The sequence below is a fragment of the Narcine bancroftii genome, chromosome 5 (assembly GCF_036971445.1).
Source record: "Narcine bancroftii isolate sNarBan1 chromosome 5, sNarBan1.hap1, whole genome shotgun sequence".
In the NCBI taxonomy this organism is placed as follows: Eukaryota; Metazoa; Chordata; class Chondrichthyes; order Torpediniformes; family Narcinidae; genus Narcine; species Narcine bancroftii.
Window position 1 is genome coordinate 192,289,213 of NC_091473.1, and position 22,595 is coordinate 192,311,807.

Consider the following 22,595-nt stretch of genomic DNA (forward strand, 5'->3'; position numbering starts at 1 on the left):
GGATAACATTGGACTCACAGCCCTGCTTTTATTCTCAAGATGAGGGCGGGGTCCAAACCCCCCTCAACGCTGATCTGCTATCCTCAATAGGCCAGTTAGACGCCTTCAGTTGTGCCGCGGGCCTCATGCAGCCTGCTGGATCGTCGCGTTCGCCCTTAATTCTGTGAGGGGGGCCACCGCGTCAGCACAGTTAAATCACACTGATTTTCCGCTTGTACTCGGCATCTGATGCCTCTCGTGTCGGTGCCAAACAGGTGTCGGCCAGCACCGATGGATCCCAGCTGCCCTGATCCCGCTTTTCCATGGTCCTGGTGAAACTTTGCACCGTGTCCGGCGCTGGGATCAGCCGGGAAAACTTCCAAGTGCGAACGTAGGAAATGACATGTTGCACCTCATACTTGAAGTGGACTTAAAATATGACAAAAATCGTGAAATATAACAGAATACATAATATTACACAAAATTTCCTTTCGGAAATAGGCTCTATTTGTAGCAGGGTCGACACAGTTATAACTCGAGGTTGAAAAATAACTCTCAAGCCAAAGGGGGCAAAATCGACAGCAACTTTACTGGGCTTCAGCTCTGCCTTCCTTTTATCGGCCGCCGGCTGAAGCTCGGGGCGTGGGTCGAACGAGGCCGGCTGCTGATTGGCTGTCCCGGATGCGCGGCACCGGATTGGACCGCAGGCGATCCGCTGGCGGTGATTGGCCGATTCGACTGCTATTCCGGCGGCCTATGGGAACCGTGTTCGACGGTTGTTCGCCGCTACACGAACGAAAAACCGGTAGGTGATAGGGTGACTTTCGTGATCAGCAACCCCCAAATCCATAAAATACTCCCAAAAAGGTTCAGTAAACCGAAATCTTCATTGTCCATTGTGATTAAAACATCCCTCCGCACCTCAAACATTTCTACCTGGAGAAAACGACTCTCTCCTCTCTCAACACAGCTGGGAATTAAACATACGGATGTTTATTACTAAATTATTTTATTACGGATGTAAATTACTATCATTTAGATTTTACATGAGGTCAAACAGTAGGAAAAAATATGAACCGTATTTTATTGAAGAACTGGTAAAATATAGTAAAAGTTCAGATACGCTTTCTACTTCCATCGGTTTATGTATAAAAAAAGTTATTGGATAACTCAGAATGAGCATGAAAAAATACCGTATATATTCGTATAAATGTCGATTTTTTTTGGACCAGTTTTTTTTGGGTCAAATTTACATGGATCTGACTTCTGACTGCAGTGAGTACCTGCGTCGGGTGTTCAGGTGGCTAAGACTGGGTGGGAAGTCCGCGTTCGGGGCGTCAGGCAGCTGGGGCGAGGATTCTTGGTGTCGGGGTGTCGGGAGCTCCGGTGAGCGGGGGACGAAAGTCTGCGGACGGAGTATCAGGAGCTCGGATGGGCGAGTGGCTGAGGCGAGGGTCCAGGATCGGGTCATCAGGAGGTCAGGTGGGAGGGACTGGGTGGTAATTCCATGGTTTGGGGCATCAGGATCTCCGGTGGTCAGGCAGCCGTAAGAGAAGATCCGAGGTTGGGGCATTGGGAGCTCGGATGGGCAGGTGGCTGGGAAGAGGGAACCCCGGAAAGAAGACGGCCGGGGTGAGAGTACGCAGTCGGCATATCAGGAGCTTGGATGATTGGCCTGCCGGGGCGAGGGTTCGCATAGGGGTGTCGGGAGCTCCTGCAGGTGTGTGGTTGGAGACTTTTACCTGGGACATACAGAAAACACGTGATTTTGGGGCCAAAAAAAAAGGATCGACTTTTACATGAGTATCAGAGATCAGACTCTAAGGCATCCCAAAAGATCGATGGGTCTACATGCATTTCCGACCCGCTCCTTAAGCCATCTTCTCCACTTCCTCCACCTTCACCGGGGCCATCTCTCCGTAACCACTCTCGTCCTCGGGGAGCTGCCGGGGCGGGGTGGGGGGGGGGGGTGAAAGAGTAGAGAAGGTGAGCGCAGTCTGAGAGGTCACCCCCTTTGGATGAAGCGTCCCGTTGCTCCATTCCCGCTGCTCCTAGGGTCCACGGATTGGTTGGGGGGAACTGGGGGCTCAGGCTTCGGCGCCTCCAGGTTCGGGGCCAAGGGAACGCAGTGCAGTCGGAAAGGGAATGGGAACGCCGCGATGTGGAAGGAGCCGTGCTGTGGGATCAGACTTAAGTCGACGGCTAGATGGAGAATGTCTGGGGCCACTGGAGGAAGTTTTCTTTCCTCCAACTCTCCACCCGCTTCCCTCTCCAGTCACAGAGCCACCACCCCCCCCCCCCCCCCCCCAGTTTGTTGCTGTGCCTTCCCTCCATTACCCATATATGATCTCCTGCCTGTGGGACCGGGCTCCTCCCCTTGGCCCTCTCCTTCCATTTTGTTCAGACACCTGCCCACATTTTTCTCAGACCTTGATGAAGGGCTCAAGCCTGAAATGTCGGTTCTGTATCTTAATCTTTGCTCTCTATAAAGGACACTGTTTGACCTGCTGAATTTCTCCAGCGTTGTGCTTTTACTCCAACCACGGTGTCTGCAGACTTGCGAGTTTTAGGATGTTTCCCCCGTGTCGAAGAATAAGGGGTGATTTGATAGAGGTATACAAAATTATGAGGCATCTAGGCCAGTGGTTCTCAACCTTTTTCTTTCCACACACATCCCACTTTAAGTATTCCCTAGGCCATCGGTGCTCTGTGATTAGTAAGGGATTGCTTAAGGTGGGATGTGCGTGGAAATTAAAAAGTTTGAAAGCCACTGTTTTAATCAGCCCTCGTGGACTTGTTAGGTGCACCGTTTCAGAGCTCCAAAGAAAATGGGCCAACGACAATTTTTCTCCAGCAAAATCTTTCAGGAACAATCAGGTCTAGAGCAGAGATTCTTAACCTTCCCCTTCCCACCCACATCCCACCTTAAGCAATCCTTTACTCATCGCAGAGCACTTATGGCCTAGGGATTACTTAAAGTGGTGTGCGAGTGGGAAGAAAAAGGTTGAGAACCACTGGCCAAGACTCTCCCTCCACGGGAAACAACCTTTCCACATTGACTCTGTCCATATCTGCCAACATTTGAAATGACTCAATGAGATCCTTTCTCATTCTCCTAAATTCCAATAAATACAGAGCTATCAAAAGCTCCTCATGTGATAACCAACTGGTTCTCAACCTTTTTCTCTCCACCCACATCCCATCTTAAGCAATCCTTGACTAATCATAGAGCACCGATGGCATGGAGATTACTTAAAGTGGGATGTGAGTGGAAAGAAAAAGTTTGAAAACCACTGTTTTAATCGTCCCTCATTGACTCGTTATGTGCACCCTTTCAGAGCTCCAAAGGAAATGGGCCAATGACAAATTTTCTCAAGCAAAGTATTTCAGTGACAATTGGGTCTAGAGCAGTGGTTCTCAACCCTCCCCACCTTAAGCAATCCCTTACTAATCACAGAGCACTGATGGCCCGCTCACCTCCTTCAAGTATATATTAACGATCTGGAAATAGGGGTGGAGAATTGGATAAGCAAGTTTGCGGATGATACAAAGATTGGTGGTGTGGACAGTGAGGAAGATTACCGTAGATTAAAAGGTGATTTAGGAAGGCTGGAGGTGTGGGCTGAGAAATGGCTGATGGAATTTAATACAGATAAGTGTGAGGTGTTACATTTTGGAAAGGCAAATCTAAATAGGTCATATGCATTAAATGATAGGCTATTGAGATGTGCAGAGCAACAAAGGGATTTAGGAGTTGTGTTAAATAGTACCCTCAAGGCTGATACTCAGGTAGATGGTGTGGTGAAGAAGGCATCTGGAATGTTGGCCTTCATAAATCGGAGTATTGAATTCAAGAGTAGGGAAGTTATGATGAAATTGTACAAGGCATTGGTGAGGCCAAATTTGGAGTACTGCGTACAGTTTTGGTCACCAAATTATAGGAAAGATATAAACAAAATAGAGAGAGTGCAGAGAAGGTTCACTAGAATGTTGACAGAATTTCAAGGTTTGAGTTACAGGGAAAGGTTGTGCAGACTAGGGCTTTTTTCTCTGGAGCGTAGAAGATTGAGGGGGGGGACTTGATAGAGGTGTTTAAGATTTTAAAAGGGACAGACAGAGTAAATGTGGATAGGCTTTTCCAATTAAGAGTGGGGGAGATTCAAACTAGAGGGCATTGTTTAAGATTGAAAGGGTAAAATTATAAGGGGAACACGAGGGGAAATTTCTTTACGCAAAGGGTGGTGGGGATGTGGAATGAGCTTCTGGCAGACGTGGTTGAGGCGGGATCATTGGTTACATTTAAGGAAAGACTGGATCGTTACATGGATAGGAGGGGACTGGAGGGGTATGGACCGGGTGCTGGTCAGTGGGAATAGGAGGGTGGGGATTTGTTACGGCATGGACTAGTAGGGCCGAACTGGCTTGTTCTGTGCTGTAAGTGGTTATATGGTTACATGGTTATATAGTTAAGTGGGAGGTGAGTGGGAAGACAAAAGTTGAGAACCACTGGTCTAAATGCAACAGGCGTTTTCCACTGAAGGTGGGTGAGATTCAAACCAGAGGATGTGGGTTAAGGGTGAAAGGAGAAAGGTTTAGGGCAGTGGTTCTCGACCTTTTATCCCCCACTCACATCCCCCCTACAGTAATCCTAGGAAAGATATCAGTGATTGAAAGAGTGCAGAGAGGATGTTGCCTGGACATCAGGAACTAAGTCACAGGGAATGGTCAAACAGGTTAGGACTTTATTCCCTGCAGCGTAGAAGAATGAGGGGAGATTTGATGGAGGTATTTAAAATTACGAGGGGGACAGACAGAGTGAATAAATGTAGGTTGGCTTTTCCCACTGAGGGTGGGTGAGATACAAACCAGAGGATGGGTTAAGGGTGAAAGGGGAAAAGTTTGGGGGGAACTTCTTCACACAGTGAGTGGAGTGGAATGAAATGTGGGCTCAGTTTTCATATTTAAGAAAAATTTGGACAGGTACATGGATGGGAGGGGAATGGACTGGGTGCAGGTCAGTGAGAATAATTGTTGGGCACAGACTAGAAGGGATTGTTTTCTCTGTTGAAATGTTCTCTATGGTTGTCTGGATCCTGGCGCCGATATTTACCCACCCTTAGCCGTATCTGTACACTGTGTATGGGATCATCCTGTGCACTAATCAGCTGCCCCTAGACAATGCTTCTCCCACCTCCACCTCCCCTGACAGCTCGGGAGGCGAACCTTTCCCACCTTAGGCCAGCCCTCAATCTGCCTCGGGATTGGTCCGGGGGAAGGTGGGATTCCACCCATGACCCCTTCCCAGCAGGCAGACACTCACCTCCCAGTAGGGCTGGTCTGTGAAACACTGGGTGTCTGGAGGGGCACCCCACACAGGAAGCTTCATGATAAACCCTAAGGAGAGAGGAGAGTTAATGGCGGGTGAGGAAGCCCCGGCGAGGGGCTGGAGGGGGAGGGTTGAGTCTGGAGGGGTCTGAGGGAGATGGTGGAGGGGAGGGGAAGGCATTCTGAGGGAGGGGTCCGGATGGGTTCAAAGGAGGTGGCAGAGGGAAGAGGAGGGGTCCAGATGGGTTCAATGGAGGTAGCAGAGGGAAGAGGAAGGGGTCCAGATGGGTTCAAGGGAGGTGGCAGAGGGAAGGAGAAGGGATCCAGCAGGGTCTTGAGATGGTGGCAGAGAAGAGGAAGAATCCAAAGGTTCCCCGGGGGTGGCGGCAAGAGGGGAGGGTTAGAGCGACCAGAATTCCACACAGGAGAACGATGGGCCGAGAGAGTGAGAGGGGGTATGGGATCTTCCCAGATTCAGGAGGAGGGAGTGATTCATGTCTCTCTGGGGTCAGTGGACAGGCTGGAGTGTTGGGCTTGTGGGGAGAGCAGGGGTCACTGCCAAGCAGTCGGGGAGTGGTAGAAGGTTCCCAGAGAGGACAAGGGAGTACAGAGGAGGGGGCGGGGGATGGTTCCTGAGATACATGAGGTAAGTTCCCAGGGACACAGGAGCGGATTCCTGGGATACCGGATGGGGAAGGGGTAGGAAGAGATTCCCGGGGTAGGGTGTTCTCTGGATAGACAAGGGGAAAGGGGTTCTTGGGGAGTACATGAGAGGAAAGGCGTCCTCAGTGTACATGGGAGGGGAGAATCTCCATGGGTACATGAGTGGATTCTTGGGATACACGATGGTGAAGAAATTCCTGCTGTACATGACAGGGGACAGGGGGGTTTTTTTTTAAGGGATCCTACCTACAATGGCCCCTCCGACCAGGGCGAAGGCCAGGGTGACAGCTAGACCAAGCGCCTGGTACAGACCCTGCTGGCTCGCCGTTCGCTCATCACCCAATAGAGGGAAGACATCCTGCAAACTGAAGCAGAGAGATCATGGGGTGATGGAGCAACTGAGCAAGATGGGCACCTCCCCCGCCACCACCATTCAACCCTTCAATCCCTGGCTCCACTCCTGGTCCCTGCCACCCAGTGCTCCCATACCTCCCAGAGAACTGACCCCGTCCCGGACCACTCCCTCTGTTCCTCCCTTCCCGCCACCTTCCCCTGTGGCCGCAAGACACGCCATGCTTGCACCCGCTCCTCCTCCCACACCACCACTCGGGCCCTCCCTGTATGGCAACTTGCGCATCCGCGGAGCAGTGGGGGTCACCAACCATCTCCCGCACTCCCTCCTCCACGTCGGAGAGACTGGGCGCAGGCTGCAAGATCACATCTCAGTTCCGTCTGTATTGGTGACCGTCAGGGACCACCCAGTGGCCGACCAATTCCACGCCCCATTCCTGCGGCTGTCCGTGGCCCCGTGCACTGCTCCACCAAGGCTGCCCATAAATTGAAGGAGCAAATGTTCCGTCTGGGCCCTCTCCAACCGGGCATTAAAATCAACTTCTCCGGTTCCTGCTAGCCCCCTCTCCATTCTCCTTCCCTCCAGCTCTCCACTCCCACCCCTCTCCATTCACAGAACCATCCCCCCTCCCCTTATTAGCTACTGTGCCCTTCTTCCCTTATCCACCTATGACCTCCTGCCTATGGCACCGGGCTCCTCCCCCTGCCCCTCTCCCCCACCATTTTGTTCGGGCGCCTGCTGACATTTTGTTCATACCTTGATGAAGGGCTCAGGCTCGAAACGTTGGTTCTGTATCTTTATCTCTGCTACATAAAGTTCGCTGTGTGACCTGCTAAGTTTCTCCAACTTCAATCATGGTGTCTGTAGACTTTTGTGTTCCTACAGAATATTCCTACTGAATATTGGACCCCCCCCAACCCCGGTTCATTCTGCACCCAATGAACCATGCCTCTAGTTCCGATCCGCCCGCCCCCACTGAATTATGGCACCCCAGCCAACCACTGGCCCATCCCATTCACTCTAGACTCATCCCCATCCCCTCTCCCCACACTGAACCACTCTCCCCACACTGAACCTTGGGCCACTTCCCCGGTGCAAGACCTGGCCTCTCCCAACCTCCCCCCCCCCCCCCCCCCCCCCGCCATCACCCTGCAGGGAAAGTCCTGTGGCCGCCCATTTCAATTCCCCGCCCAGTTCCCTGGCCAAGTTTCAATGTGGACAAGACGAAGGAGACGATAGTGGACATCAGGAGGACTGGGAATGACCACCCTCCACTACACATTAATGGAGAGAACCAAGTTCCTTGGAGTCCACTTAAATAGTGAGCTATCGTGGACAATCAACATCTCACAACTTGTCAGGAAGGCACAACAGCGACTGCACTTCCTGAGAAGACTGAAGGGGCAAGGCCACCGGCCATCGTCTACAGGAGCTCTATCCAGAGCGTCCTGGCTGGCTGCATCACAGTGCGGGTACGGTGGCTGAAGAGAAATTAATCAATCCACAGGACCATAAAAGTGGCAGAGAGGATCAGTGGAGTCTCCCTCCCCCTTCGATGTGATCGACTGGGATCGTTGCCCGAAGAGGGCGTGCAAAATCATTGAAATGCACACAGCATCTTCCAGCTGCTCCCGTCGGGGAAGGGATCCAGGAGGATCAGAGCCAGTGCCATCAGGCTGAGGAACAGCTTCTTCCCCACAGGCAGTGACAACGCTGAATGACCAAAGGAACTGCTCGCACTGACCCTCCGAGACTCTCATATTTATTTGTATCTATGAGTACTTGTCCGGCATGTGTATTGTGTGTCTGGACATGTGTTATGTCTGGGTGTGTGTCTGCTAGCTTTGCACTGAGGACCAGGGAACGCTGTTTCGTCGGGTTGTACTTGGACAATCAGATGAGAATAAACTTGACTTGATAAGTGGTCATTCTGACTTGCCTGCAGGAAAAAGATTCTCAGGGATGTTTGGGATGCCATGATCTTGATGTTCCCCAGCCCATCTCCCCCTGCCCAAAGTAGGGACCCCACCAACTTCCGTGTCCAATATATCATCCTCGGCTATTTCTGCCCCTTACCATGCAATCCCACCACCAGACATGTATTCCCCTCTCCACCTCCTGCAGGGAGGTCCCTCCCTGACTCCCTCCATCCACTCCTCCCCTTCTTGGCACCTACCCCCTGTGACCGCAGGAGAAGCTCCACTCATGCCCGCGCCTCCTCTCCCACCACCATTCGGGAGCCCCAAACAGCCCTTCCAAAGTGAAGCAACATTTCGCTCGTGAACCTGCATGGGGTCCAGCCACTGCGTCTAATGGGGTCACCTCCACGTCGCAGAGACTGGGAGATCGCTTCGCCAAGCACCTTGACTCTGTCCACCGCAATAGCGGGGATCTCCCGGTGGCTGCCCATTTTAATTACCCACCCAGTTCCCTGGCCGACATGTCTGCCCGTGGTCTCGTACACTACCGGACTGAGACCACCTGCAAATTGGAGGAACAACATCTCATTTTCTGTCCGGGCTCCCTCCAACCGGATGGCATTAACATTGACATCTCTGATTTCCAATAAACCCTCCTCCCCCTTTTTTTCCTGTCGCTTTTCCTCTCTCTATCTCCCTCCCTCTCCCTCCCTCACCCTCCTTCTCATCATGTAAAATTGACACCTTGTGTTGGTCTGAACCCCTCCCCCGGCCAGTCTTCAGTCTTTAATCTAACACCTTTCTGTTCTTTGCTTCTACCTTTTTTTTGTTGTGATTCTTTATTTATCGCACTATGAACCATATCAACCAATATGTTTCCAGATGCATCTCTTTAAATATTCAGTGACATTTTCTCTTTTTTTCCCAATCCCTCCCTTCCCCCTCCCCTCCAAAAACAGTAAATATTGAACATATAAAATACAGTAAAACAATATCTTTATACAAAAGGAATACAAGCAAAAAAGACGTATCATCTACTTATTCACATTAAATCTGATCACGTTTATCTTCTTATCATTTTAGGTGGTGGTGGTCCGAGGCCTGCTCTTTCTGTTATGTTAATATATGATTCCCAGATTTTTTCAAACATGTAACTTTGTCTTTTAAATTATATGTGATTTTTTTTTCCAATGGGATACACAAACTTGGTTATTTATTCCATTAATGTTTATAGACATATAGTCCAATGTGGCCATCTTATATCTTTATTTTCACTTCTTTTCCACCTCTTCACCACCTCCATCCCTTTTTTTCCATTACCGTTTTTTAAGTTTTCCTTTTTAATCTCAATATATGACAACGCACTTAAGACATGAAATACCCCAACAATCCCCACAATAACCCTTTAACCCCAAATGAACCTCCCCTCCTTGGATTGCCTCCTATCCCTTGACGGCAACCACAACTCCCCTTTCCATTCGGTTTGCAAACTTACTCGCAAGCATCGACCGATTTCACAGTGACCCTTATTATCCCCCCCCCGAGAATACTATTTTTCTATACTTATAACAAAGCTCTCTCTTTTTTTCCCCTTCTTCCCCTTCCCTTATCCATCTTTAAATCTTTATATATACATTATCTTTACTTTATATTTTTACATATTTTTGTATATTTTCTTGCCGGTCTTCCTTCTTGTCATTCCTCCTCCTCTCCTCCTGTCCTGCAAATGTTCAGCAAATTCTTGGGCTTTCTTTGGGTCCGAGAACAGTCTATTCCGTTCCCCAAGAATAAATACTTTGAGTACCGCTGTTTGTCTTAATATAAAGTTATACCCTTTCTTCCAAAAGATTGTTTTCGTTGTGTTGAATTCCTTCCTCTTCTTTAAAAGTTCGAAGCTTATGTCCGGATAAAAAAATATTTTTGTCCCTTATATTCCAATGGCTTATTGTCTTCTCTAACCTTCTTTCTTGCCTGCTCTAGTATGTTCTCTCTTGTTGTATATCTTAGAAATTTTACCAATATGGATCTCGGTTTTTGATGTGGTGGTGGTTTTGGTACTAGCACTCTATGTGCCCTTTCAATTTCTTCATGTAAATCTGTCGTTCCCAGCACCTTTGGGATCCATCCTTTTATAAATTCCTTCATATCTGACCCTTTTTGCCTTCTTTCAGGCCCACTATTTTTATATTGTTTTGGCGACTGTAGTTTTCCAATATGTCAATTTTTTGTGACAATAAATCTTGTGTCTCTTTAATTTTTTTTCGCTCTCTTCCATCTTCCCTCTTAAATCATTTATCTCCATTTCTACAGCAGCTTCTCATTCCTCCACATTTTCTACTCTTTTCCCTATTTCAGTCATGACTAACTCTAAGCTTTGCATTCTGTCTTCAGCTCTTTTCATTTTTCTTTTGATTGAACTAAATTCTAATGGCAGCCATTCTTTTAATGACCTCATTTGTTCTTCAGAAAAGGCTTTATCTAAACTTTGTCCTTCTATTTTACCTTCTTCTTTCCTTTGAAATTCTTGGTCTTCTTCCTCCCCTTCTGTGTCTGTATCTATGTCTGTGTCATCTTCTTCTCTTCTCTGTATCTGTGTATCTTCATCCTTCTCTGGTGAGCTGCTTCTGTATCCTTGCTGGGCCTCCAGTTGCTGTGTCTCCTGTTGTTGGGCCTCCTGCTGCAGGTCAACCCATTGCTGGGCCTCCTGCCGCAGGTTTCCCCCCTGCCAGTCGCCCCGTTGCCACTCATCCTCTTCCTGCCCTTCATTCTCTTTTTCATCACTCTTCTTTTTTTCTTTCTTGTTTGCTTTCCCCCAGCCGAACGCCCCAATACTGAGCGTCTCTCAGCTGGCTGCTCCTCAGCTGAGTCCCCCTCCTCCCGGTGTTAACCTTTTCTTTTAATTGCGCATTGTGCATGTGCACCTCTTCTTGGCTCTGAGAGCCATTTTTGAAGTCCGCCAGTCAGGAGGACACCGCTCCTCTGGGGACTCGCCAACATCAGAGATCGGCCGCTCCTCTCCACAGTGGCTCTCTGCTCCAACGTGCAAGTAAGGCCTTCTTCTTTCTTCTCCAGTGGTTTTCCTTCCCTTTTCTCTGTTATTCTTACTTTTTATCTTTTGGGTGCCATCTTCTGTCTCTTCTCTGTAACTTTATCTTTCTCTTCCTGTATTTTATGCTTATTGAGCTCTTTTTTCAAACTTTCTTTTTCTTTTCTCTGGAGAGGGCTGGTTCCACTTGACCAGCCACTACTCCATCATGTGACCCCTCTCTTCTTTGCTTCGACCTTGAGGAAGGGTCAAGGCCCTAAACGTCAGTAATATATCTTTACCTCCTCTGGATGCTTGAGACCGGCTAAATTCCCCCAGCATTTACTGATGTTCTACTACAATCACAGCACCTGCAGACTTTCTTGTTTCACTCCAAAGTTCACAAACCATCTCCAGACCCCACCCCCAACCCCGCCTGGGACTTACCCTTCCCCGTAGACCTCCTCGGTGGCCAGAGACGCGGTGATTGCTCCCACCACACCTCCTAGGATCCCGGGCATCCCATGGAGATTGTGCACCCCGCACGTATCCTGTATTTTCAACTTGGACTCCAGGATGGGCTTAGAGGAGAAGGCAGAGATTGAAGGGCTCAGGCCCGAATCGTTGGTTCTGTATCCGCGCCCCAGGTTTCTGGCCAGCTCCTGAGAGCCCCCAGGGAACAGGATAGAGGTCCCAGAGAGTGGCAGCTGAGCCGTTAGACCCATGACGCTCCCCTGGGGCCAACAGGGGGGAAAATGGAACAAGGGTTGGTGGTGGGAACATGCGAAGCTCTGCAGGCCTGCGGCATCATGGGCACCAGCCTTCGCTCCATCGAGGACAGCTACAAATGTCTTAAGAGAGCACCCTCTTCCTTCATGGACCCCCCCTACCACCCAAGTATGTGGGTGGGAAGAGTTGGCTGAGAACCAACTGAAATGTTTGTTTGAGAAAAATTGTCATTGGCCCATTTCCTTTGGAGTTCTGAAACCATGCACATAATGAATCAATGAGGGATGATTAAAGTAGTGGTTTTAATCTTACTACATCCCACCTTGAGCATCACAGATCACCGATGGCATAAGGATTACTTAAAGTGGGATGTGAATGGAAAGCCAAAGGTTGAGAACCACTGTGTTAGAGGAATTAAACCTAAATTAAAATTTAATATGTATCCAGTAAAATTTGTTCAAATGGCTTTGGCAATAGCTAGAAAATGTACTGCTCTAACTTTGAAGTCGGATACTGATCTGGGAATGGAGAGATGGCAGAAGTTCAGAGTTGGATTCCACTTGAGACAATTACTTACAATTTAAGAGAAAAATATCACACATTTTGTGAAATATGGACCCCATATTTACAAACTGTTGGTATTAAAATTTAAATGAATCTCAAATTCCCCTTCTCCGATCCATCTCTATGAATATATTTATATGTATTGGAGAGTGATCTGTTCCTGTTGTGATTTTCTCATCTCTTTTTCTTTCGCTCTTTTTTCTTCTTTTTATTTAGTTTGTAGGGGGTCAGGGGTAGTGGGAGGGGGAGACTTAGAGGTAGTTTTTCTTTTTTTCCCCCTTTTTAATATATAAAATACCATGTTTTTGGATTGTTTGAAATATTGTGATATGTTTGTTAAGTGGTTTTATATTAAATAAAATTTAAAAAGTGGAGGGAGAAAGAGAGAGGGAGTGGGAGGTGGGGAGGGAAAGGAGAGATAAATGGGAGAGGGGGAGAGAGAGAAATAGAAGAGGGAGAGAGGGAGAAAAATAAGAGAGAGTGGGAGAGAGAAAGAGAGAGGGGGGAATGGCAAGGAAGAAAAAGATGGTCTCTTTAAAGAGATAAAGGCGGTAGAACTGGCAGAGACACCATGCCCAGAATTGAATTGTCAAATGCACCTTGGGTTACAGTGACAAACTTCGTTGTGCATGCTGTCTAGTCAAGTCAACCTGTACATAGTACAGTAGGCTGAGAAATAACAAGGAAACAAACGTACAGGAATAGACAGTTAACTAGTGCAGAGCATCGTCTTTTGCAAATGGGAGGCTTGGAGACATACAGGTCTGTATTGGAGGATTTAAACTATGGTTTTTCCTTCAGATTTAAACCACGTTTTTTACTTTTGCAACCTTTGCTTCTGCAAGGCTGAGAACATTCTTGTTTTTAAGAATCAGCAGACATAAGCTAAATTCCACCATGGGGTCCAGAGATGCAGTTATCTGACAAAAGGACATCTTACTGCTTGTTTTGGTCACAGACTGTCAGAGGCCTAGCCTTGATGCAATATTTTGGTCAGACTGTCAGAGGCCTAGCCTTGACGCAAAATAAACCATTGAATTCAAAGTGATAAGCTGAAAGTTGTGTTATTCGATAGAAACCTAGGCATGCTAGCTTGCTCACTTATCTTTCTTTCTGTGCTGGGAATAGGTGCTTGGGTAAGCAGTTTTTGGGTAATATCAGCCATGGTCCCGCTGCTGAAGTTTGAGACTCTCCGAGAGGTGGGAACATCTCTCAGCAAGAAGAAGAACTTCTAGAGTCCAGCCAACGTCCCGGTCGGGGGAGGTGGAGAAGCTGCTACCGGCACCCCGACAACCTACTACAAGTGTGTGGTCGTTGCCTTGCTTCGGCAGTTGGGACCAGTCCAGGCATTGATAAGTATAATTGGGAAGGGCTTGCATATTGTAGTTTGATATCAGCTTTAGAATTTGTAATAAAGATTTGTATAAACTGAAGTGCTCTTGGCACGTGTGTCTATTTTCTTTTGGTCGCTCAAACACTGTGACCAATCTAAAACGAACAAAGTGAGAAGTACAAGTTTACCCAGGACAAGGTCTGGGAGGTTTCCTGCCCGTTCCCCCATCAGGGATCACAACTCACCGTCAGGTATTGGAAGCCCAGAGTAGAGATGATGCCTGAAAGGAAGCCCACGATCATGGAGCCATACGGGGACAGCATCATCTCTCCAGCCGTGCCAACTGCTACTCCCCCCGCCAGGGCTGCGTTCTGGATGTGTACCTGAATGGTGAGGCAAATGGTTAAACATTCCATCCCTCCGCACTGGGAGTAAACCGGCAGCGCTGTGGCTTTCCCCTCCCCCTTTTGGGCGGCACAGGTCGGCGTCCCCCTTACAGCACCACCGATCGGGGTTCGAATCCTGCGCTGTCTGCTCTCCCCATGTCTGCATGGGTTTTCCCTGGGGAGGGGCGGCTCCAGTTTCCTCCTACGCTTGAAACATACCATGGGGTGTAGGTTAATGGAGGGGGGTTAAATTGGGCAGCATAGACTCGTGGGCCAAATGACCTGTAACCGTGCTGTATGTCTAAATTTTTTTTTAATTATTACGGTTCCTGCCCCATTTATTATTGTCATAAAACACAAAAGTCTCCAGACGCTGCGATTGTAGTAAAAATACATCAAAACTCAGCCGATCTTACAGTGTCCAGAGACAAAGGTACATTGCAGACGTTTTGGGCCTGAGCCCTTCCTCAATGAAACAAGCAAAGAACTGGGTGGGGGAGAAGTCCAGACTGAGGATATAAGGGGAGAGGTGAGAATTGATTTTGTCTGCGTGAATGAAGACAGAGGGAAAAAAGGGGAGAGATAGAGCAGGAGGGAGGCGACAGGGGAAGAAATGGGGGGGGGGGGGTGGGGTAACGAAAACCAGAGGCGTTGATGTTAATGCCATCCGGTGAAGCGGCATTTTGCCTGTGAATCGTCCACTGCTCTCGCTGCGGTCTTCTCTATGTCGTACTTTCTTAAAGGGACCGCCAAATGATTCCGAAATCCAGAAGATTCCGAGCAACGGCAGGTGTCCAGTCCCGACAATCCCGGATTAAAAGGTTAGTCCAGATTTGGCCTCACCTATGTCTGATACAACTTTAACATAACATCCCAAACTCCTGCACTCAACACTTTGATTGGTGGAGGCCAAGATGCCAAAAGCTCTCTTTACGCCCCGCCCTATCCCCCTGTGATGCCACTTTCAGGGAATGATGCATATGTATTCCCAGGTCCCTCTATCCCGACCATTTACTGAGTACATTCTTCCTTGGTTTGTCCTTCCAAAATGCATCGACTCACACTTATCTCCATTAAATTCCATCTGCCATTTTTCCAGATCCCTCTGCAAGCTTTGAAAACCGTCTTCGTTGTCCACAACACCAGCTTTATTAATATAGACCCCTTCCCTGCTTTTTGCTGATAGCTAGAGGAAGGGCTCAGGCCCGAAACGTCAATAACGTATCTTTACCGCCTACAGACACTGCGAGACTGCCTCAATTCCTCCAGCAGCTCAACGTTTTTAGCACACGCGCACAAACATGATGCACATCACATGTCCACATACTATGCACAGTATGCTGCCATTTATACACACAATGTCACAAATGTATAGACATACACAATAGACCCCCAAAACCCAACAGCAATAGAAATTCACCAAGACAAATGGTTCCTTAAACAAAAGTTATTTTTAATTTTCTTTAAACATAAAAACAGGATCAAACTTTAACTCTTTACTATTAATCTAACTTTAACCCCCTTCTAATTCTAAGCGCACGTGTATGTAATATGTGTGCAAGTTCAGAAAAGTTCTTTGATACACGGTCCAATCTCACTTCTCACTCCTCCAAGTTCACCGGTATCATGCAATTCTTATACTGTGCACAGAATTTAACATTTATGAATCTTCACCAGGCTTTGGTGCTTGAAAGGTAAATGGTTACCTCTCAGGAAGGTTCTTGTCGGTCTCCAGAGAGAGATTTGTTGCTGGTTGGGACACAAACTGATTCCCTCTGATCAGCCACTTCAGTGACTTACCGAAGAAACATCCCCCATCAGGGTTTTCCAGGTTGATAACCAGATCACCAAAGTTTTCTTTTCTGTTTCCCTTATCTCAGGTGAAACATTATACATCCAGGCCATCTCCTCTTGTATGGACCACAAGGGCTTTGGACAGGCTGAACTCAGAACTCACAACCAGTCTTCAAAATGGGGTTTTCAAACAAGCTTCCAAAAGACACTGCAGAAACCAGCAGTCTCTCTCTCTCTCTCTCTTTCTCTCTTAAGGCCATTTCAGATAGCCCAAAAGTTGAGATGTTAAGGCAGAGAAACTCCACCAAAACGCATTAACACCTACCTCTTTGAATGTGTGGAGGTGGTCTCTGAGCCGTTTATTCCAACTCCTCTCTGAGAGGGATAATCTCCGCAGCACAGCCCTCTGCCAATCGATCTGAATGTACAGCCGTGCTAAGTGGCAGTTTAGGGGCGGACTGATGATGTCATCAGCCCACGACCAATCTCCCCACTCACCCCTCTCCCTCCAAGTCAGGGGCGGCGGGGAGCCCTCAGGGCAGCGGGTCCATCAGGGCAGTGCGGACCATCAGGGGGGCGGCCAGTGCGGGCTGGGACAGCCACACTGGGCCGCTTCGGCCTTTGGGGCCGCTCTCTGTGGCTCAAAATGCAGCAGAGCAATGGTCATCTTCCCTACCCACAATCCCCCCCCCACAGAGCAGTTTCAGCTGTGTGGGGGATTACGGGTCGGGAAGACGGCCATTACTCTGCTACATATCAATGATGAGTGGCACAACGGCACCCGTCGTCTTGCCTCCATCGGATCCAGGGGGTGCCACGAGGCGTCTCTGGATACGAATGGGATGCTGGAGCAGCCTTTTCGGGATGCTGTCTGAAAGGCAAGTTTCCATTTTTCTATCCGCTCCATAGCCGGTCTCAAGGCGGAGGCCCGACGTGAAATGGCCTTTAGAGAAAGCCTGTTTGCCCTCCTCTTTCTCTCTCTTTCTGCTTGCAAAACCACATGACCCTCTTTGAACAGCAGACTGCAGTACTGGACCCAATCATCTGAGTCCGACCAAAACAATAATCCGTTACTCCACAGCACATCCAATTAACACCGACTTGTGAAATCCTTCAGCAAAGCACTTTTCATTGTCTTTACAAAGGCACTGGGAGTCTGGCTTGAGCAGAGCTCTGACATTTCAAATGAGATCTGTGTTGTGAAGTGTTTGTGACCTACACTAAAAAAAACCCACAACTTATCTTCCAAAAAACATATCTATATATAATATAAAATATAACATAATCTGAAACAATGCAAACAATTATAACACACTATACATTACACTAAATGTGGGAAACACACAGTGGTGAAGATGCAATGCTCGAGGAACAGATACAAGAGCAGGGATGTGATGTTGAGGGTTTATAAGGCACTGGCGAGTCCTCATTTGGGTAGTTTTGGACTCCTTATTTGCGAAAGTTTGCAATGGCATTGGACAGGGTTCAGGGCAGATTGACAAGAATGAATCCTGGCAATGAAGAGGAACGTTTGACAGCTCTCGGGCTGCACTTCTCAGAGTTCAGATGAATCTGGTGGGGTGGGGAGACCTCAGAGAAGCATTTCAAATGCTGAGAGGCATGGACAGAGTAGATGCAGCCAAGCTGCTCCCCACGGCTGGGGAGTCCAGGGCAAGGGGGCCCAACTTCAGGATTGAGGGGGAGGGGGGGTGGTGAAGGTGGTGAACCTCTGGAACTTGCTGCCACGTGGTCGCCAGGCACATTTAAGGCAGAGATCAGTAGGTATCCGAATAGTCAGGGTATTGGCGAGAAGGCAGGGGAGTAGGGCTGGTTGGGAGAATGGATCAGCTACTCTGACCCTCTATCTCGTCTTATAGACAGGCCCTCACCGCCCATTACAATTCACCCAGCATCATTCTCTATCTCTTTCTTTCGCCACTCTTTAGAAAAGCCTTCAGTCTCATGATTTGATAACCTCATTTCATAATTCCTAATCACCTTCTCCCAAGTTTTAAAAAAAAGTTTCCCAGTCCTCTCTCTTCCCGCTAAGTTTGTCTGCTTTTCCCTTGGCCTTCCCTTCCCTCATTCTCCCCATTCGTTTCGGTCTGCACTGTCCGCAGAAGCTCCAGCCATTGCCGATCTGCTGTCTCCCTTTCCCCCACCCCCCACAAAACCTTCGTCAATCAGCCAGTTCCTCTCTCGTGCAACCAGTGGCCTGTTGAGGTGCCTTAGGGCTGCCACTGACATCAGCACCCCCACCTCACCCCTCCACCACACAAACAGCTTGTGGCCCTGCGAAGTTAGTGTATTGAGTTGCGATTTTATTCTCTACTTTCAACTACTTTGTCCAGTTTGTGGTTTCATTAAATAAAATATCAATTTCTTATTTATATGTGATGCAATGTCTCAGTAAATTGATAACAATAATTCACAGGTTATTTATATGGCAAGGTATTAATTGGAAAATCTCCACGGGCGGCCGGCACCGTCACAGGGCGGGGGGCCAGGATCCGTCAGGAGCAGGAGCCATCGGGGGTGGGCAGGGGCCATCAGGGGGAAGTCGGGGATGATTGTCGTCGGGGGCTGTTAGCTAGGGGACAGCCAGGGTGAGCTGTGACAGCCCTGCTGCCCTCTGGCCCCCTCACCAGGCCGCTCGTCAGAGCCAGTGGCTCAATGCAGGATCACCGGTGGGGGGGAAGGAAATGGCCACTTTCCCTACACATAATCCCCCACACCGCCATAACCTCTCCGCCTGTCACTGGCAGAGCGTTCCCAGCGGCGTGGGGGATTATGGGTAGGGAAAGCAGCCTTTTTCCCCCCTCCCATTGACCCCCGCATTGAGCCACCTCTTGTGAGCTGGGGCAGCCCCATTGAGATACGGGCCTGGCAGCTCACCTGGAATTACGGGTTAGGGACTCAGATATAGGGCAGGGGCACCCCTGTTCCCTGCCATACCCTACGCACGCAGCTGTAATTTCCTCCACTCCACCGAGACACCAACACGGCCTCCGAAGGGTTCCTTTACTTTCTAATCACTCACGGTTCATGACACACCTGATACAGCCGATCACGGGGGAGGGGGGGTGGCTCTATAAAACCATCCCGTAGACCAGTGGTTCTCAACCTTTCTCTTACCACTTAGATCCCACTTTAAGTAATTCCTAGGCCATCGGTGCTCTGTCATCATTAAGGTGGGGTGTGAGTGGGAAGGGAAGGTTGAGAACCACTGCTCTAGACCCAATTGTCACTGAAATATTTTGTTTGAGAAAATTTGTCATTGGCCAATTTCCTTTGGAGTTGTGAAACCATGCACATAATGAGTCAATTAGGGACAATTAAAACAGTGGGTTTCAAACTTTTTCTTTCCACCCACATCCCACCTTAAGCAATCCCTTACTAATCACAGAGCACCTATGGCATAGGGAATACTTAAAGTGGTGTGTGAGAGGAAAGAAAAAGGTTCAGAACCACTGTCGTAGACATTCCACAAACTCCCCCTCTTCTGTGATTCTGACCTGACCTGTCTTCCCCAATTTGCATTCATGTTAAAATCCCCCATGGTCCTGCCATTTCCAGTTGTATTTTGTCATCCACTGTCACATCCACATGGACATAGAGTGCACTTTTGATCAGGAAATGTTTACAGAACTGATACAATGCACACTTGTGATAAGCAGAAATTGTACGCAAGGACACACACACACACACACACACACAAAATACATCCAGGTAGAGGACACGACAGCGCCGGGAGTGGGGGAGCTGGTGTGGGCTTGCCTACCATGTCTAGCTTGCCCTCGCCGTGAACGACGCTGGAGGTGGCGAACGTGGCCAGGGTGCAGGCTGCGAGAGAATAGTATGTGTTGAGAGCAGTGCGGTGCTGCCCGCTGCCTAGGCTGGTGACGGCAGAGTTAAAACTGGGCCAGAACATCCAGAGGTAGATGGTACCTGCAGGCGACAGAGAGAGGTTCTCAGTGGGTCAGGGCTGATCAATGTCAGGGGTCATCAGTGTCAGAGGATGGGCAGTTTCCGGGGTGGGGGGTTTGGTCAGAGTTGGGGAAGTTGGTCAGAGTCGGGGGTTTGGTCAGCATTGAGTCAGAGGGGGTCGGTCGGCATCGAGGGGGTCAGTGTCATGGGACAGTCGTGTCAAGGGTCAGTGTCATGCGACGGTCAATGTCGGGTCAGTGTTGGGGGACGATGTTGGGGGGGTCAGTGTTTGGGATCAGTGTCGAGGGTCAGTGTCGGGGGACGATGTCAAGGGACCAGTGTTGGGGGACAGTCAGTGTCGGGGATCAGTGTTTGGGATCAGTTTTGGGAACGGTCAGTGTCAGGGGGAGTTGGTCAGTGTCGGGGTTCGGTGTTTGGAATCAGTGTCGGGGACGATCAGTCTTGGGGGGGTCAGTGTCGGGGACGGCCAGTGTTAGGGGTCAGCATCAGGGGATCGGTCAGTGTCAGGGGCAATCAGTGTTGGGGGTCAGTGTCGGGGGACAATGTCAGGGATTAGTGTCAGGGATGGCCAGTGTTAGGGGTCAGTCGGTGGGGTCAGACAGTGTCAGGGGTCAGTGTCGGTGGGGTCAGACAGTGTCAGGGGTCAGCACTTGGGATCAGTGTCGGGGGGTCAGTGTCAGGGGGTTGGTCAGTGACGGGAGTCAGCGTTTGGGATCAGTGTCGGGGGGTCGGTCAGTGTCGGGGGGTCGGTCAGTGTCGGGGGGTCGGTCAGTGTCGGGGGGTCGGTCAGTGTCGGGGGGTCGGTCAGTGTCGGGGGGTCGGTCAGTGTCGGGGGGTCGGTCAGTGTCGGGGGGTCGGTCAGTGTCGGGGGGTCGGTCAGTGTCGGGGGGTCGGTCAGTGTCGGGGGGTCGGTCAGTGTCGGGGGGTCGGTCAGTGTCGGGGGGTCGGTCAGTGTCGGGGGGTCGGTCAGTGTCGGGGGGTCGGTCAGTGTCGGGGGGTCGGTCAGTGTCGGGGGGTCGGTCAGTGTCGGGGGGTCGGTCAGTGTCGGGGGGTCGGTCAGTGTCGGGGGGTCGGTCAGTGTCGGGGGGTCGGTCAGTGTCGGGGGGTCGGTCAGTGTCGGGGGGTCGGTCAGTGTCGGGGGGTCGGTCAGTGTCGGGGGGTCGGTCAGTGTCGGGGGGTCGGTCAGTGTCGGGGGGTCGGTCAGTGTCGGGGGGTCGGTCAGTGTCGGGGGGTCGGTCAGTGTCGGGGGGTCGGTCAGTGTCGGGGGGTCGGTCAGTGTCGGGGGGTCGGTCAGTGTCGGGGGGTCGGTCAGTGTCGGGGGGTCGGTCAGTGTCGGGGGGTCGGTCAGTGTCGGGGGGTCGGTCAGTGTCGGGGGGTCGGTCAGTGTCGGGGGGTCGGTCAGTGTCGGGGGGTCGGTCAGTGTCGGGGGGTCGGTCAGTGTCGGGGGGTCGGTCAGTGTCGGGGGGTCGGTCAGTGTCGGGGGGTCGGTCAGTGTCGGGGGGTCGGTCAGTGTCGGGGGGTCGGTCAGTGTCGGGGGGTCGGTCAGTGTCGGGGGGTCGGTCAGTGTCGGGGGGTCGGTCAGTGTCGGGGGGTCGGTCAGTGTCGGGGGGTCGGTCAGTGTCGGGGGGTCGGTCAGTGTCGGGGGGTCGGTCAGTGTCGGGGGGTCGGTCAGTGTCGGGGGGTCGGTCAGTGTCGGGGGGTCGGTCAGTGTCGGGGGGTCGGTCAGTGTCGGGGGGTCGGTCAGTGTCGGGGGGTCGGTCAGTGTCGGGGGGTCGGTCAGTGTCGGGGGGTCGGTCAGTGTCGGGGGGTCGGTCAGTGTCGGGGGGTCGGTCAGTGTCGGGGGGTCGGTCAGTGTCGGGGGGTCGGTCAGTGTCGGGGGGTCGGTCAGTGTCGGGGGGTCGGTCAGTGTCGGGGGGTCGGTCAGTGTCGGGGGGTCGGTCAGTGTCGGGGGGTCGGTCAGTGTCGGGGGGTCGGTCAGTGTCGGGGGGTCGGTCAGTGTCGGGGGGTCGGTCAGTGTCGGGGGGTCGGTCAGTGTCGGGGGGTCGGTCAGTGTCGGGGGGTCGGTCAGTGTCGGGGGGTCGGTCAGTGTCGGGGGGTCGGTCAGTGTCGGGGGGGTCGGTCAGTGTCGGGGGGGTCGGTCAGTGTCGGGGGGGTCGGTCAGTGTCGGGGGGGTCGGTCAGTGTCGGGGGGTCGGTCAGTGTCGGGGGGTCGGTCAGTGTTGAGGGGGTCGGTCAGTGTTGAGGGGGTCATAGGAACATAGGAAGTAGGAACAGGAGTAGGCCAGAAATGGCCCATCGAGCCTGCTCCGCCATTCAATACGATCATGGCTGATCTAATTTATGACCTAACTCCACCTACCTGCCTTCTCCCCATATCCCCTAATTCCTCTATCATATAAAAATTTATCTAACCGAATTTTAAATATGTTTAATGAAGCAGCCTCAACCACTTCCCTGGTTAGAGAATTCCAAACATTCACTACTCTCTTGGAAAAACTATTTTTCCTCATCTCTGTCCTAAATCTATTCCACCGAATCTTGAGACTGTGTCCTCTTGTTTTAGTTTCCCCGGCCAGCTC

General features: G+C 50.5%; 1 protein-coding gene across 1 annotated transcript in view; it reads right to left on the reverse strand.

Moving 5' to 3' along the window:
• Positions 1-971: 971 nt before the first annotated feature.
• Positions 972-22,595, reverse strand: part of LOC138765432 (uncharacterized) — a 33,242-nt gene continuing 11,618 nt past the window's right edge. The window contains exons 7-12 of the mRNA XM_069942472.1: positions 19,851-20,017; positions 14,135-14,272; positions 11,711-11,844; positions 6,214-6,332; positions 5,300-5,373; positions 972-1,922 (exon numbers count right to left, since the gene is read on the reverse strand). Of these exons, the coding sequence (XP_069798573.1) occupies positions 1,851-1,922; positions 5,300-5,373; positions 6,214-6,332; positions 11,711-11,844; positions 14,135-14,272; positions 19,851-20,017 (704 nt within the window). The 3' untranslated portion in view covers positions 972-1,850. The remainder of the gene's footprint in view (positions 1,923-5,299; positions 5,374-6,213; positions 6,333-11,710; positions 11,845-14,134; positions 14,273-19,850; positions 20,018-22,595) is intronic.